A 16,001-nucleotide genomic window follows, 5' to 3' on the forward strand; every position below is an offset into this window, starting at 1 on the left:
GTTTCATAGAACATACTTTTGAAAGATGCTAAGCTCATATCTGGGAAGAAATATTGAAATTTAAGACAAGTTTTTGCCATCAGCTCAAACTGACAGTTGAATTGCCAACCTTCATTTGTATAGACTTGGCTCTATTATTATTCAAAGAATAGCATACATATGTTCTGTGCCTTAAATCATAAAAATTTAAAACCGTTTTTTATTTCAAATGTTCTATGAAGATTGTGTTGTTTATAATAAAGAAAATTCAGTGTGTTCTAAATGCCCCTTAAGAGAGAGAAGCTTAAGTAAATTGTGGTCTATACATAGGACAAGTATCTCCGTTCTCAAATGATGTTAAGGAAAAAGTGAGGACCACAAAACAATATACAGTACTATTTCAATAATATAAAAGCAAATGAATAACAAATATATATGCTACCATGGGGTGCTTCTGTTGTTTTGGCTTATGGGAAACTTGATTCAAAAGAAGTCTTAAGGTCTGGATGTGGCCTATACCCTTGTCAGTAACTCGCTTAAATAAGTCAGTTTGGTCTTTTCTCACCGGTTTCTGCAACTTTAAAGACGGAACACAGGTTTTACTTATTCCTGCCAATAGGATTTTGTGAAGACTTGTGAAATAATAAAATGTATTTTCTCCTGATAAACTAATGCATGAAGTGCGGATGATGTTAGCTACTCTGTGTCACTCACTGGCTTTGTCCCAAAGCTCAGCCGATTTTGATCCTCAAGGTGCTCTGACTCCTGTGAGCAAGTACATACAGAAATATCACAGGAGGACCCTGGGAAATCACTTCAAAACTTTACATGGCTTTGTTTGCCTGGTAAATGATTAATTAACATGTTCGGGTCACCACTCGGCCTGTGAATTACGTCTCAATTCAGCTGTGCATTTTCCACCAGCAGCATCCTACAGAGATTATAATTGAAGTGATCTCCAGTAATCTCCTCATTCTTTTTGGTCCTTCTCATTGATCGATCACCTCCTTGAAATACTGACCCCGCCTGGCTTCTTTCCGTGTTTCTCCCAGCCTCTCCTCTGCTCTCATCTTGGCTCTTCTTTCCCTGTTGTCTCCTATAGATTGGTGTTCCCTGGGGCTCCATTCCCCACACCCTCCTCCTCTCACTCCATGAATCATTCTTCACACCTATAATCTCACTCCTCCGGTTTGAAATTATTCACTTTCCCTTCCCTACCCTGAAAGAGAGGAAGGACTGAATTCTGAGTGTTTATCTAAGCAACTGGCACAATGTTACCAAAAGTATCATAAAGAAAAATATAGTAAAACTTTTATTTCACTAATATTAACATATTAGATAATAAAAAAGATAATCCTGTGCCCCAAATTTCAGAACGAAAGTAGAAATCATTTCCTTCCTTGGGTCATAGAAGCAATAGCTGTTCACAATAGTGTCTCTCTCTCTGTCTCTGTCTCTCTCTCTCTCTCTCTGTCTCTCTCTCTCTCTCTCTCTCTCATGCCCTCTTCCCTGTCAATCTTTTTTTTGTCCACCACCCACTAATAAATTTGACTTAAACCATTCAACATAAATTTTTGCTTCATTAATAGTTTTATCTCTTGTTTCTCCAAATTACATCCCTTTACCCCTCATGTACCATTTATACCATGCTGATTTGTATATATTGCTTAGTAAAACTAATGCTCAAGGAGTATGTTTTATGTGCTCAAAATTGTAAGGCACCTAAAGGTTGCTACCTTTTCTGCTCACTCCCCTCTCCCCAACCTCTCATTTTTATTTTTCTGCCCCTTACAACCTTGGACTACCACCAGCCTATACATAGTAGTATATCATTGGATTAAATAAGGTAACTAATTTAAATCTATTTTAGATCAATTCTACCAAATATTTTTGAATATGTATGGGTGAATTCTTCAATTTCTCTTATTGTCTAAGATGGACATTTATTTTTCTGGCAAATTGTTGGAATGAATGACATTCCTTAATACTACATTGTTATTGTTCAAGAGCCAAATGATTTCTTATTTATCTCTCCCACCAGTTCTCCAGCTTCATCTAGTAGTATCCTCATTAAAATGTTGCCACAGAGGACTCATCAACTGCCTAAGAGGGTAGTGAGGGAAAGATCAGGTGACATACAGAACTGAGAATTAAGAAAGGCAAGTCCTACAAATGGTCAAACTTACCCAATCGCTTCCCTTCCCCCCAACCCTGGAGGTGGGGAGTTCTAAAGTTTGGCAAAATCCTGATGTGCTCAGAATAGATTTTCTAGAAATTTAGGATATTTTACATTATATAATAAGATGTATTATATTTCATTATCTTTTTTTTTTTTTAATCACAGTAGTGCTAGAACCATTTTGTGGATTTTTAAATTTTTTAATTCTTCTCAGACATGTCCAATTTGTTTTAGTTGTATATATTGGAGATACATGTAAAATGAAATAACTTTGAGCCCATCCTGCTACAGTTAGGATTAATAATCTACCACTATTCCTTCAAGGCAAAGATAGACTGTTTTTGGAAATTTTCTCAACTATCTTATTTTGTATCAAACATAGTTCATAAATAATATGTACGGGATTCCATGCATGAATCTACTGTAGAGAAATCAGTAGTTCAGCTATTGTTACTGTGACACTCTATTAAATATATTGTAATGCAATTGGAGTACTTTACTTTCCAATATTTCCTAAATGAAAAGAAAAAGCATAAAGATCTGCTGGTTTTTATTTTCCTAAATTTTATATTGGAAGAATTATTTGATACCATCTTTTATACAGTTTATTATAAAAATAAAATGCAAAAGTTAAGAAAAATGACAACTTCAGGTGAAAATATTAATTCAGTATTTAGTACTTTTGTATAATGCTGTCATTACATTTTAATGTTGAGATCATTGTGCATGCACACTTTAAAAAATTCCTTTCACATTTTCCTAACTGAATACAAGTGCAGTATCTCACTTTATTGTTAGCTCTGTGAGGTTATAGGGATATGTCTTGTTTATCATTGTTCTCCAGCACAAACTGCTTTGCCTAGCACTTAGTAAATATCCAATAAATATTTGTTGAATGCTTGAACGAATCAAGAATTGGATTCCTGCTACCAAAACTGGTATCATGATTGTGTGTGGGGTGTGTGTGTGTGTGCGTGTGTGTGTGTGTGTGTGTGTAGTTTCATCAAAGAGAAGTTAACTTCTTTGGCTCACTATCCATTTTTGCCCTCCTTCCCTCCTGCCTCAGAGGAAAAGGGTCCTAAAGTTAATCCATTTACATGATTTTTTGCTTTCAGCATACAAACATACCCACACCTCTCCCACCTTCAAAAACATCAAAACCAGCAACCTAAACATCTAAGCTCTACCTCTACCTCTACACACCTCCCTCTCTCTCTCTCCTTCCCTCTCCTCATCCCTTCCTCTCCCTGCCCTTCATCCTCTACCCCCATTCCCTTCCCCTTCCCCCCTCCTCCTCCCCCCCACCCCTCATTGCCAAGCCTCTTGAAAGAATAAGCTACATTCATCTCTCCTCACTTCTAGTTGACATCTCACTTATAATCAGTTTCTCAGGCTCCCCTATGGAATCAGACACCAAGGATTCCAATCTCAGCAATGCCTCTCATCAGCTTTGTGAACATAGGCAGGTCTTCCAACCTTTCTAACAGAACTTACTTTGTGGGGCTGTCATGCAAATTTAGTGAGATAATGCATTTAAAATGTACTTTTGAAAAAGGTGAAGGGATGAATACAAATTAGTAGTTACAAAACAGTCATGGGATTTAGAGTATAGCATAGGGTATACAGTCAATATTATTGTAATGGCCATGTGTCCTGGTGGATGGGCGCTAGAGTCATCGGAGGTGGCGGGGGGGGGGGGGGAGGGGGGGCATTGCTTCGTGGATTGTGTAAACATCGAAATTCTTTAAGTTAAAATTTTTTAAGTGAGAAATATTTTTTAAATGTATTTCTGCATTGCCTGGCACATAGTAAATGTTCAATAAATGATAGTTGTTATTTTTACTGATTGAAAGTGTAATAGGAGTTCAGAAATGAAAAACATTCATATAGGCTTAATTCACCTAACCATTTAATCATCCTTCAGATTAGGAAAGTAGGACTCAGGTTACATGTTCAAAGAAAGTTTCATAAAACAGGTGACATAAAGTTTCATAAAAGAGGGATAATGACAGTTTACATCTATTGTTTACTATGGGCCAGAGACCATTTTAAATGCTTTACATGGATTATTTTAGTTAATCCTCAAAACACTCCTCAAAAATGTGAGGTCACATTTCAGTAGAAGTAGATGGTCAGACAGGGAGGATAGAAAGGAACGAATAAAGACATGCTGATTTCTAAAGATGGTGATAAGTTGAGATTTACCAGCCAGAGTGAAGAGGTTATCTTAAGCAGTAATGAGAGTGGATATTGGACAGAGTGAGGCAAAATGATGAGGCTTTGACAACCACGCTAAAAAAAAAAAAATGGCTTTTTGGAAAGGCAAAATAAAGAGCTATTATAAATAAATGACTTGGGGGAGGATCCAGATGGCGGTGAGGTTTGGGGCACATTGATTTGGTGGCATGCACTATGAAGCCTTGAATAGCATTTTGAACTGTGTTCTTTATATCTCCAGGGACCCACAGCCTCTACCAGCCACTGTGGGTTTCCACTAGCCACTATTAGGAGAGTACTAGCAGTTTCTTGTAAAGTAGGAGCTTAATAAAGGTTTATTGAAGTAATGAAGAACTCAAAAATGGATTGGAGATTGTTTCTAGGTGAGATGCAATGAGAGCTGGGACTATGGTTATGACAATGGCAATGAAAATAATGAGGCAAACCCAAGAAATAATTTCAAAGAAGAAATAATATGACTTGTGCACATATTGGGCATAAACTAATATTTAGAGACATATTTCACGTTTATTATGAACAGCAAACTGCAATTCATTTGACACATTCTATTTTTCTGTTGTTTAAGCATAACTTCTGTATTCGAAACAAATTGAAATGAATCACATATTAGGGTACTGATACTAAAATTATTTTTACCATTAAAGCTTATGTCTCTTTACTTTCTACACCCACTCCCTCCACCCATGTTCTTACCAGTTTTACCTGGATTATTGTAGGAGTCTCCTATGAACTCCGGCCAAATAAACCTTCTCATCTTCAAACACACCTGGTGTTGCCTCCTCCCACCCTTTTGTTCATACTGTTGCTCTCTCCCATGAATACCCTTTCTTCTACCATTCCATTCCCATTACCAGTTAGAATCCTAGTCATCCTTTAGAGCCGAATCACCTGCTATCTCTCCTCTGTCATGTCTGATCAACCCAGCTAGAACTGACTGCTTTCTTTCTGAACTCCCAGAGCACTGCATTTCACCATACTGCCTTGTGCTGCTCATTTGGTTCACTGGGTATCTCTTTTATCAGTATTTTTATTTGTATCTCCTACATTGACGGTATTGCGTGTTGCCTAGCTATTCAATAAATATTTACGGCATGAATTAAAAGTATTTTAAATACTACGAATCCTTTCCTAACCAAGAATTTTCCTCTGAGAAAAGGTTCAGTTTTACACTAGTATGTATCTTTTGTAACATTGAGAATTTCACATCACCATTGTTGGGGATACTTAGAAATAGAGGGAACTTTAAGTTGGGGATAGAAAAAGTTAAAGTGAAAGACTATGTACGATTGACCATTTCTGCAAAGGAACCTTTTGGTTGGATAAAGGAAGCTGAAGAAAATTAAACCTGAACCTTTTATTGCTGCCCCTTAGGAGGGAAGGAAGTGAACTGAATAGAAGAGGCTTGGGACTCCAGCCTTTGGGTCTTCAGGAACCCATTAGGATCTGGAAGCCAGAAATCCAGGCCATTGAGCTGGATGGGGAACTGGTGCAGAAGAAAATGTCTTTTAGTAGGCATGTTATATGCAAAAAGGGCAAGCCCGATTTGTAAACATACCTCTCAACCTGCTGTGGAGGGTGATTCTAGAATTTCTAGGGAACAATGAACTTAGTTGTGCAGTGCCCATTATTACTAATGCGGGATGTGCAAAATGATATCCATAGGCTGTTATTTTAATGAAGGTTAAACAATATATATTCATTTCCTTGGTGGTTCACTCATGACTTGACTATTTTGTTCTATAAAGTCTTAGGTTCCTCAAGCAACTGAATTCAACTACTAGGATATTCAGACATCTCATACTATAGGCTAGAGAGGACTGCTATACTAATATTTAGCCACTATTTTCAGAACTGTTAAACCTGACTAAATAGGGTCATACTCCACAGTACAGTTGGCAACTCTTGAGGATCCCAGACTGTGACATATTTTCTCATTGCTCTGAGTCTTTGCACATGCTGCTTCCCTTGCCTAAGATACCTTTCTTCTCTTCATTTTTTGCAAGGTTAGCCTATACTTAGCCTATGTAACTTTTACTCAGATATCATCTTCTCCAAAAAGCCTTCCCTGAATGCTGTCATTAGAGCCACTCCCCAAGGATTGGGTGCCACCCCTGCCTGTTCCCACAAAAGCCTGGGCTTTCATCATAACATTCACCTTAGGTGCAGCATTTGCCATCCACAGGTCTTTATCCCACTGTGTAAGCTCCTCCAGGGGCCTTGTGGGTGCTAAGTAATCAGCAGCATACTTATAAGGCTGTGAGGGCTCAATAAATGTTTATTCATTGAATGAATAAGTGCCTAGTCTTCCCACAGGAAATATAAATGGAAGTCCCTCTGCCTCACAGAGGTGAGCTGTCAATATTAGAATTTTAGGATAATTTTGGAGAACTGCAGTCTATGCTCTCCTTGTCTTCTCCCACCAGGTAAGGTGTAGCTAAACCAGCCTAAAAGATAGCAGTTTGCCTGTGTGCCCTAAGCTAATAACAGTTCCTATCCAACCCAGTATTTAAGAATAGTGATTATTCTTACTTTGTAGCCTCCAGGGAAAAGAGCCAATTTAAAGGAACATTTTTGTATCTCAGTGGACATTTGAATTTTTGCTGCCAAACTGATTAAGCCCACCCCAACAGTCTGATTTTTTAAAATTTTCCACTGTAAAGAGCTCTTTGGAGATAACTTTTTGTATATAATATAAACCGAATATTAATCTATCACATCCATCTAAATCTCTTTAAATACAGCCTTTCCTTTATTTTTTTTCTTTTTTTTGGTTTGGCAGGAGCACTACAGGCCTATATATGATTCAATTTTATAAAGTTTTTGGATAACAGATGATAAACGTGAACCCATTAACTATGTTGAAGCAGTATTTTCTTTCAGTACAAACAGAAAATCATGAGCTACATATAAAGAATTGACTCTAAAATTTTGAAGTAGGTCTTATTTTTCCTGAAGTGTGTTTGATAATTATTTCTTTTCCTTCAATTGTAATAAAAGGGTAAGTATGAGTAGATAAAATGCAGGACTTAGAAAAAAATGCCTCTTTGAATCAGAATAGGATGACAGCCGTTTATATTGAGCCCGATAGGTGGGAAATGACCAATGATTTGATGCAGAGCCTATCAAATATTATAACTAGGGTTTCATTAGACGTAAAAATAATTGCTGGCAAAAGTTCACCTGGAGTAGCATTGTGTCCCTAATTCCATTTGCATTTTTGTTTTAAAGACCTAAAACGCAGCGGTAACTATACATCATCCATCGACTTTGCTATCCGTGCGCAGCGTCCCTGGAGCGCCGCTCCTAACCCCTCAGCCAGCGGCCGTGGGGCCCGGCGCATCCCCTGCCCCTCCGGCTGGCCGCGGGCGGGGGTGACAGGTGCCCGAGCCCGCCGACCCCAGGCAGTAGCGCCGCCCAGCAGTTCTCCGGACACGGCCTTTCAGAAAGCCAGCGTGCGGGTGCAGATAGTTTCTCTGCACCTCCGCCTGTCAGCAATCAGCGCTGGGAAGGAGCGGGCTTGAGAAAGTGAGCTAGTGCGGAGGGCGAGAGGCGGCCCTGGGAATTGGCTGCCGGCGTCCGAGCGCCCAGCCTGCCCGGGCCGACCCGACCCGACCGCCTCCGGTCCCGCGGAGGGCGGGGGCTTCGAGCAGCCGGGCGCGGGCAGCGCGGCCGGCGGGCGCCGGGGGTTGGCGGGACGCGCGCTCCGTGCCGGCGCCCGCTCGAGCCCGCGCTCCCCCCCCCCCCGCGTGCCCGCGCCGCTGCGCGATGCAGTGTGGGGAATGGCTGGGGTTGGCTGAAGAGCGCACAGTGGAGTTTTAATGTCCGCCATGTTGGCCATGGCGTATTGAAGAGAGCGAGCGAGAGAGGAGCGGAGCGGCACAGCCTCCCACCCTCCCGGCTGCTGTTAGTGCCCGGACGGCGGGCTCTGCGCTCCGCCCCTCAAGTCCCCGGCAGCGGTAGGCGAGTGGGGACCGAACCCCCGGTTCTCCATGATCCCGCTGGCCGGGGCCGTTTCCCCAGAGCGGAGAGGTATCTGCTGCGCCTGAGATGAGTAAACTGTCGTTTCGGGCGCGGGCGCTAGACGCCTCGAAGCCGCTGCCGGTTTTCCGCTGTGAGGATCTGCCCGACCTGCACGAATACGCCTCGATAAACCGGGCCGTGCCGCAGATGCCCACCGGAATGGAGAAGGAAGAGGAGTCGGTACGTGTTAACTCCCCTGTCCGACCCACCGCCAGGCCCCGCTCCCTCTGCTGCCTGCGGCGGCGGCGGAGCAGCAAACCCACACAAAATGGCCGCCATCTTCTCTCCGCCGCCGACTCTCAGTCGCCGGCCGGGCCTTTGCCCCGTCTCCCCCGGCCTCGACCCCCAGCCGCCGCGGCCCGGCGGAGCCTCCTGTGAGGCCACCCGCCGACCCCGGCCACTTGTACCCGGGTCCCACGGAGTTCGGGAGCCCGAAAGGCACAAAGGGGTCACGTGACGAAGCTGCCGGCAGCCATTTTGTGGTCTCAGTTGCTGGGTTGGGCCTTGTGCACCCGGAGAGGGGAACGGGCTGGGTGGCGGTGGGGGTGCGGCGATCCCGGAGCCGGAGAGGGCCCGCCTGCAGGCAGCTCCGCGGGCCGCTGGGTGGCGCTCTAGGGCCACCTCGGCCTTTGCGCGCTGCCGGCGCCGGGTAGCGCAGGTTCTTGCACCGCGGGGGCATTTCAGTTAGTTCCCGGTGGCCTGGAAATCTTGTGAGGCTCAGTGCAGCCCCCACGTGGAGCCTCAGAGGGGCAGGTAATGTTGACTGCAGATATTTGAGGCTTATATCCCCCTCCCTGCAACGAAATGCTTAGGGTACTGCTTGTTTTCCCGGACGACTTAATTTCATAGCAGATGAGACTTATTTTCTGTATCCTCGTTCTGGGATTTTGCATCCGTCCCTCCCCAGGTCTAGTTAGTGGGAGGATAATAAACGACTATCCCAGAGTCATTCTTTGATCCTTGAGGTTATGCTGCAGATTTTTTGGAGTACGTGGCTCTTCTAAAACCTGTAACTACATTATTATTGGGTTTATTTTTATATATACACACACACACATATAGATAGATAGATGTATCTATATATATCTTGGCCTTCTTTCTGGTTTCTCAACACAGGGAGAGAAAATACCCAATTTTAAGTAGGTGTTATAGATCTAAATTTCAAAAGGGGGACCTTTCTTATCCTTAACCAAACTGAAGTTAAGGGAATTCACTCACAGAAATTGTAACATTGAGATGTCTAATTTGGGTGGGTTTCAAGTATTTAAATGTTTACAGCTAATAGACATTTTATCATAGCTGTGGCTTTTACCTTGTTGTGAAAGTTGGGTTCAGACACAAGGATAATAGAATCTTCCTCTCATTTCCCCCAGATCCTTGACAGTATAACTTGATGACTTCTAATCCTAAGGAATTGCATACCTTGGTTTTCAGGTACAGCCATTTAAACAGGGTGCAGTGTATTGACAGTTCAAGGAAGTCGAGGAGTCGCTGGATTTGTGTGCTACAATTTTGTTGTGGAAAATTGTACTGTAATACCTCTATTTGGTACTGTAAGAATTTTAAATGTAGAAATTATGCTCTGTAATGTTGATTTTGAAAATAAAGCTGTTTAAACTCTTTGGGTTGTTTAACCTTTTAACGTAAAATAGTTGTGACAGTCGAATGTTACTTTTGAGAGTAGTGTCTTAAATCTAACTTTACAGATAAGCTAAGTGATAAGTGTATGTAGTAGATTGTCTAGTGTAGTACTGACTTTCAGCACATTATGAGACAGAACCTCTAAATTTTACTTGTATCAACTTTAGAGTAGAATGGTGCCATTTGTTTATTTTTAAATAAGTGATTTGTTTTTAAAAATTAAAGTACTTGTGACTGCAGAATCTTGTCTTTTGGTTTTATTTTTGTTTCTGTTTATAAGTTTTACAGATAATACTTTAAATTTGGGGTGTTGGTGTTACACTGCCCTGGAAATTAATTTGTAGTTCTTGTTTTGCAGCCAAGGAAGGGGCCTTGATAAAAGTAAGATAGCACTACAATACACTTTAGAAATTTAGTTAAGTCTTGCGTTAAAGTCTCGGACAGTCCCAAGAGCTACAACCTGAAATCAGAGCTGAGCTCAAGTATCAATATGCTTGTTAAATATTAGAGAATTTTTGTTCACTGAAATATTTTACATTTTATAGTGCAAAGAATACCATTCATTTATAGCGTGTGGAGTCCCTATTTTTGAAGGACATGAGGGATTTTTTTTCCCTTCACACAATCTTTTTCTATCTGAATTTGTTTGATTTCACATCCAGCCAAAACTATGATCACTGAAGCATAGACCACAGGGATACTGAACTTAATAGAAGGTAAACAGTACCAGGTAAATAGCTGCTCTATAGTCCTGTGGTTCATGCTGGTAGTAGTGGATATATAAATCACAATACTGAAAGTAGCATCTTACACAATTATGAAAACGTATGCTAAGCATAAATAATAAAGGTAATTGAATTCTGAGTTAACCTTAGAACAATTTTTTTGATGATTTGCTGAAGCATAATGTACTTCTTATAAAGACAAATGGTTAAAACAAATTTTTGCCGTTAATTGACACATTTAGCTATGGTGTCTCTTAGGTTGAAGTGACCTAGGGCCTGAATTGAGTGTCTAGTTTAGAAAAAGTATCCTTTTGATCATGAAAGATGGGGCAGATTTAGATGAGGACGGTTTTGTACATACCACTTCATTAAGAGAGCATTTTATGATCAAAAGGTATTTGCAGAATTGTCCAGAGAATTATACCTGATTATTGTAATCATATTTTGTTTGGTAAACTTGACTGAAATTCTGGGAAAAATAACATTAATGTACTCCATTTAAGCAATTTTTATATTAAGCTGAACACAGTGAATTAGGAGTGCCTCTTAATTTTTAAAAAACAACTTTAGAAATCCTTTCCTCCCCCCCAAAAATTGATTTTCTCAACTTTAGAAATTAGATATATTGGTCATTTTTTGATTATCGTAGTAGGATTGAAAAGTAACCAGTTTACTCAATTGAAGGACTTGATTGAGTCCTAGATGTTAGGAGTTTAAATGTCTGAATTAGTATAATGCAATGTGTAGTAACTTGCTAAATCAAAAAGTTAACAGTTGATGACGGCTTTGATTTAAGGAATTACAGAAGTCATTTTCAAATCATAGGAAATCAATAGGTTATCAGCTCTGTGAGATAAATCCCTTTAGGAGTTAAAAAGGTCAGAAATTTACACATTTGGGGACGGGCAGGTGTTGCACCATTATAATAGTCTAACATAAGGTTATAATGTTTAAAGTCTTTAAAGTTAGAAATGTTAAAATACTAAGTTCAGTGCCACAGATTTACCTTTCATGGAAAAGGATGAGTTTTCTAAGATATTCATATTTGTTTTTATTAAAACTGATGTTTTGATTATAGTTGAAGCTTTATGGTCAATTATAATTTTTATAAATATTTTTCACTTTAAGAAAGACATTCTGAAAAAATTCATTTTCTAGTGATGTTTAACAAATTGAAGCTATCTGTGTCTTATACTAGTTTAACTTCTTTCATTGGGACGTCTAATGGTGTGCAGCACCATTTATTACATGGGGCAGAGAATTAACTTCATGCTGGTTCGATGTAATTAAGACTGACGATATCACATTTATATTACCTTACACAGCCACCTTTAAAACGGTTAGAATTAGGATCTAGCCATCACAATCCAATACCTTGTTTTAATAGGCTTCTAACCAGGTGAAATGGTCTCATACACCTATCTTTTCTCTCTTAAAACTATATCCTTCATTACTGGCTCAGTATGCAATCTTATTAAACCCAAGTTAAGGATCATTTATAAAGTAGATGTGTTTTTGTTTTTAATTAGGGGAAATTGGAAAAGTGTACATATCTCTGATGAGAAAATATAATTAAGCACTACATTTTCAAAATAACTCAATTTTTTAATAAAAATAAGTTTAAATTACTTGAAAAGTTTGATTTATTTTTTGAAAGAAATGAAAATTTTTTCCCTTTAAAATTTTGTACATTAAGACTTTGTAATCCAGATGAAATCACAGGTAATTGAGAAGCAACAATAAAATCTAGTTTCGACTTTCTCCCCTGCCCAAGAAACTTCTGAGTAGAAGTTTCTAAATTAGGATTCTGAGGGTTTATTGAAATGATTCAGCAAATTCCATATTATGCATATAAAATTTCGTAATATATTTTTCTAGGGAGAAAGTTCATATTTGTCAGTTTCTCAAGGTATTGGTAATGGGAGTGGGCAAAAAAGCTCAAAGTTAGGATCTACTCTTCTAAAAGTTTCAAACGGAGTACTTATTTTGATGTTATCAGAATGGCAGTTATTACGTGTAGACTTAATAGGATAATTGAAAAAAACTCAGGAAGAGAGGGTTCTTAACTACAAAAGGAACCCCTTAAAAACTATAGCACCTAGGTGCCTAACATGTTAATATTAGCTCTTGTTTAAATGTATGATTTGACATTTAAAATTTTGGATTAGTACCATTTGTATTTAGAATTAATTTTCTTATAAAACAATGAAAACTAATGAGCTTTCTAATGGCATTAATGGGTGCTTTGTGATCTAATGGAATTTATACTGAATTCCTTTCTGTTACTAGGATTTAATTAAAAGTACCATTTAAATATAGGATAAGTTCATGAATTTGTGGCTAGGATTAAATATGCAACCATTTCTACTATTTTGTTTAAAATAGATTAGGTTTCAGTTTTATCTTTTGCATTCTACATCATAATATGTAGTAGTAATGGTAAAGAAACAGAAGATGTACGTATGTACATAGTTCTGTTTGTATACTTGAAGGTGTGGGTTCTGACTTTATGATTCAGTTTAACTGAAAAGTTGAGACCAACAATTAGTTAAAACTGAATTTAAAGCACAGGATAGCATTTTAAAAGGAATAATATCATGGAACGATGGTATAGTTTGTGATTCTATTTAAGTCAACCCATAAGGAAAGAAGAATTTTACATTTTGGTAATAAAATGAATTGTGAGTCTCTAAATGCAAAAGTGGTATGAAAGTATGAAATAAATAAACAACTAGATAATATCTTAAAGTAAACTTTTAAACCCTTAAAGTGTGACTTACATTAATATATTACAATAACTTTTCTATGAGAATAAATTTGTGGGGAAATCCATGAGAAAACAAGTAATTCAAATGTTTTTGAACAACTTACTAGAACTATTTTCAGTGAATTATTTGAAACTATGTTGTCTTCAGTCTTCAACACATTAATAAACTGTGGCAGATCTTTCTTGATCAAGTTTAACTTAAGGCCTGTGATGATAGGTAATGATTTTGAGAGATTACAGTATTTAAAACATAATGGGCACCCACCTTTGCATATTTAAGTATATGAAATGAATTTCATCCAGCAGCCTCACTGTAGTACGTAGATGAAAAACAGAGACCTGTAGTCAGTCTACTTTGACCCATTGTCAGTTGTAGCTCTGATGAATGGGGGATATAATCAGTTCCTTAAAAGAAAGTCCTTCCTCAATTTGTTGTTGTTACGGAGATTATCTTTAAAAAGTTTGGTTCAACTTTGGGTATTCATAGTGTCATAGTTTGCCGGATTTTACAACAGATTATTAAAGCAATTTTTAAAAAATTTCCTTCAGTATAGCAAGTACTGGCTGAAGAAATGGAATGCCTTAGAGTGAATCCAAGGGCAGAGATGAAATGAAGTTTAAATGTTCTGTGGATAATTTGGTATAGCTTCGAGTGTTTCTATATATTGCAATGAATTATTTTGCTAATTTTAGAATCATGAGTAGCAGTCATGTCCACTGATAAAATAAATGTACTTTGGTTTTTGTGGCCTTAGATAAGTCAGTTAACCTTACTAAACAAACTTTAGTAAATAAACACTTTAGTCCATTCATGTGTTAACAGTCTTCTTACCTACCTTAGGAGGTAGCTGTGAGAAGTGAATAGGCAGTAAATGTAAAAATACTATAGTGATGAATTTCATTATCATTAAATGCGAATAGAATGGCCTCGGTTTTTGTTTGGATGTTCAAAAACTACTTTTATACAATCCTTTGTATTTGAGATAGTCTAATATAAACATGTTAGATATATTTTCTGTCCTTAAAGATTTGTCTGATACAGTTGTGAAAACTTTTCTTTAAATGTAGGTAATTATTAATTAGAAAAAGCATCAAACTGGGAGTTATTAGACCTATGGATTTACCTAGCTTCTAACACTGTGTGTGTGCATGTATGCTCCTGCTCACCCAGATTTTCTTAACTGCAAAATGAGGTAGAACTATGTAAGTTTCCTGTAATAATGAGTATAGTTTGTTAATAATATATTTAAATCTGTTTCCAAATGTATTCCATGTGTTTATAGAATAATCATTAAATCTTGAATTAATGACTTTATTTGTATATTATGTAAGCATAATTTACAAAAAGTAAAGTAGTCTGGGTGCATGGATAATTGCTTCCAGTTCAGAAAGGCTAGAGTTCTAAAGGCTTTAAAGAATATAAATGGGTACAGTAGTCACCAAATGTTTTTGGTGTTATTTGCATTTGAAATTGGAACCAGGATTTTGTAATGATTGTTGCAAATTTGTGCTTTATCCATAAGGTAATAGAATCTGAAGGGGCAACAAATATAAATATGGCTGTTTTGAAGCCTAATGCAAGAATTAACTATCCCAGAATAAAGCCCAAAATGTTTAAAAGAATACTGAAAGATCCTACAATATAATACTTAGTGTTTGGCACCCAATAAAAAAATTAGCAGGCATTGCAAAGAAGCTGGAAAATATATCTAAGGAAAAAATTAACAGAAATAGAAATAACCCAGGTAATAGAATTAGTGGATAAAAATGTTAAAGTAGCTATTATAAATAACATAAAAGTTATTAGAACTAGTATAATCATTGGAATGATGTCATTAAAAAAGATAAAATCCTGCCCCTTCTACTCAAGGACTTCGCTCCTAAAAATGATTTCCTGTCTCCTGAATTAATTTCTTGGAAGGGTTGGTCACTAATTAGAGCAGAAATACATTTTCCTTTTTGAAAGTAAGAAAAGCAGGTAAATGAGAAAAGCTCTAGATCAGTTGGTAGAGTTGGCATTGGGAGGATGAGGTAGTTTATCATATGATTCTATTTTCTCTATGAAGTATGTGGTGAGGTCATCACCTCAGAGTGAGAGGGGGACCTTAAGAGAGACAGGTATGTGTGGGGAAGCTAACTTACGAGAGAAATGTAATAATGTTGATGAACTAGCTGAGGGGTCAGTAAAGTGAGATCAGTCAGCTTACTTGGGCAGTTGAATGTAAGCATTCAACTTCAGTCCAAGCACAAAGTTAGGTATGCAGTAGGGTTTTTCTAAGATTTGCCCAGCAGGTACAAAGGAAGAGAGGGATGAGATTAATGTATTTGTGAGGTAGATTAGATACACCACAGGATCTAAACTGGCTAAACAGGGAAAGAAACATCAGGGAGCTGATGAAGAATGGAGAAGTAGTAGGATTCATTGAAATAGAAGGCTCTGTAGAATAGATTT

At 38.3% G+C, this 16,001-nt stretch overlaps 1 protein-coding gene across 5 annotated transcripts in view; it reads left to right on the forward strand.

Moving 5' to 3' along the window:
• Nucleotides 1-16,001, forward strand: part of EPC1 (enhancer of polycomb homolog 1) — an 89,739-nt gene that overhangs the window by 22,342 nt on the left and 51,396 nt on the right. For 2 of the 5 annotated variants that reach the window (XR_004953129.1, XM_016160102.2), the window contains exon 1: nt 8,148-8,596. The exons of 2 other annotated variants lie outside the window; for them this stretch is intronic. Coding sequence is in view for 2 of the 3 variants with exons in the window: in XM_016160102.2 (XP_016015588.1) it covers nt 8,444-8,596 (153 nt within the window). In the remaining variant the exon portion in view is untranslated. Of the gene's footprint in view, nt 1-8,145; nt 8,597-16,001 lie in introns of those variants that run through there. One more of the 5 variants, XM_016160103.2, reaches the window with a different exon arrangement.

The sequence above is a fragment of the Rousettus aegyptiacus genome, unplaced genomic scaffold (genome assembly GCF_014176215.1).
Source record: "Rousettus aegyptiacus isolate mRouAeg1 unplaced genomic scaffold, mRouAeg1.p scaffold_m13_p_10, whole genome shotgun sequence".
In the NCBI taxonomy this organism is placed as follows: Eukaryota; Metazoa; Chordata; class Mammalia; order Chiroptera; family Pteropodidae; genus Rousettus; species Rousettus aegyptiacus.